Raw genomic sequence first — 1,453 nt, 5'->3', positions numbered from 1 at the left:
CCGGGTTGGTGAGGGTCAAGGAGGTTGTTCTGAAGGAGGTAGTGAGACAGTTGGTTAGAGACAGCACGTTCAAGGGTTTTAGATAAGAAAGAGAGAAGGGATACCGGTCTGTAGTTATGGACAGCAGACGGGTCAAGAGTTGGTTTCTTGAGAAGAGGCTTGACTCTGGCTGTCTTGAAGGCAGCTGGGACAGTTCCTGTGGATAGGGAGGTATTGATTAAGGTGGTAAGGAACGGAAGGAGATGGATTGGAGAAAGGCGGAGGGGATAGGATCGAGGGGGCAGGTGGTTGCCTGCTTGGATGTGACCAGTTTTAGAACATCATCAGGGGAGAGGGGGGAAAAATCTGAGAAACCAGAGGCCGGGTGTAGCGCAGTGGGTTTGGGAGGAGAGGTAGCAGTATTGGTGAGAGGTAGAGGGAAAGAGCTGCTAATGTCATCAACTTTCTTTTCAAAGTAGGTGACAAAGTCATCGGCAGACAGGGAGGAGGGAGGAGGGAGGAGGGGGAGGAGGTGGGTCTTAGCCTATTGGTGAAATTGTGTTTGAAGTAGGTGTCTTATGTCAATGCAGAGTTAATACGATAGTAGCCTAATGGAGCCCACATTATTTGTCTCGTTGGTCACAGAAGATCGCACCAAAAGAAAAGCCCCTACTCCAAAGCACCTATGGAAGTTTGGAACACCTGAAACGCTCTATACGTTATTTTCTCGCATAATATGCCTTCATCATTTGTCTGTTTTATTTCTGTTTAATCTTACAGGAGTTTTTAAGTAACTAGAATTATAATTATTAAAGATAATTTAAGTAACTGTCTCTAACGTTTAGTAATAAAGTACCCCCCCCCCTCTCTCTCTCCCTGATTGAGGGGCTTTGTCTCTGAGCAGTGGTCCAGGGTCGATTGCCCTGCTTCCTGTGGTTAAGGATCATATTGATCAAAATATGTATAAAAATGTATGAATATATTAAATGAAAAACTTAAACTAAAATTCAGGTTTAAATAAGTGAAACTGTCCATAAAGTTCATCTGGCAGTCCATGGTAATATTGCGTAAATGTGAACATTTCCTCAAATGTTTTAGATAAACTCGTTCCACAACGGCGTGAGATGAAACGCATGATAAGTTAATATTTAAAGCTGTACGGAAAAGTGTTGGGTCACACACACACACGCACGCACGCACGCACGCACGCACGCACGCACGCACGCACACACACACAGATGAGAAAGTCATGCCATGTGCCGTCGTGACCCACTGCAAAGCCGAAGCCTCTCGCTCTCTCTCTTATCATTTCTGCGGGACTGGAACAGAGCCTGGACGTGCGCGCAACTCTTCGGTATTACCACAACGGGAGAAGATGGTCTCCTCGCTCCTCGAAGTGTGGAGGTATAAAGATGGGGTGATCCTCTTCTGCACCCCGTTCCTTCTTCTTCCACTGCCACTGCTAATCGGAACC

At 46.2% G+C, this 1,453-nt stretch overlaps 1 protein-coding gene across 1 annotated transcript in view; it reads left to right on the top strand.

The window, feature by feature from the left end:
- Positions 1–1,354: 1,354 nt before the first annotated feature.
- Positions 1,355–1,453, top strand: part of slc13a5a (solute carrier family 13 member 5a) — a gene marked incomplete at its 5' end in the record, with an annotated part of 8,227 nt that continues 8,128 nt past the window's right edge. The window contains one exon of the mRNA XM_083665523.1: positions 1,355–1,453. This exon is cut by the window's right edge and continues 3 nt beyond it. Coding sequence (XP_083521649.1) covers positions 1,355–1,453 — 99 coding nt within the window.

Source organism: Argentina silus, assembly GCF_951799395.1.
Source record: "Argentina silus genome assembly, chromosome: 2".
NCBI lineage: Eukaryota > Metazoa > Chordata > Actinopteri > Argentiniformes > Argentinidae > Argentina > Argentina silus.
This window is presented reverse-complemented; position numbering and strand designations above follow the sequence as displayed.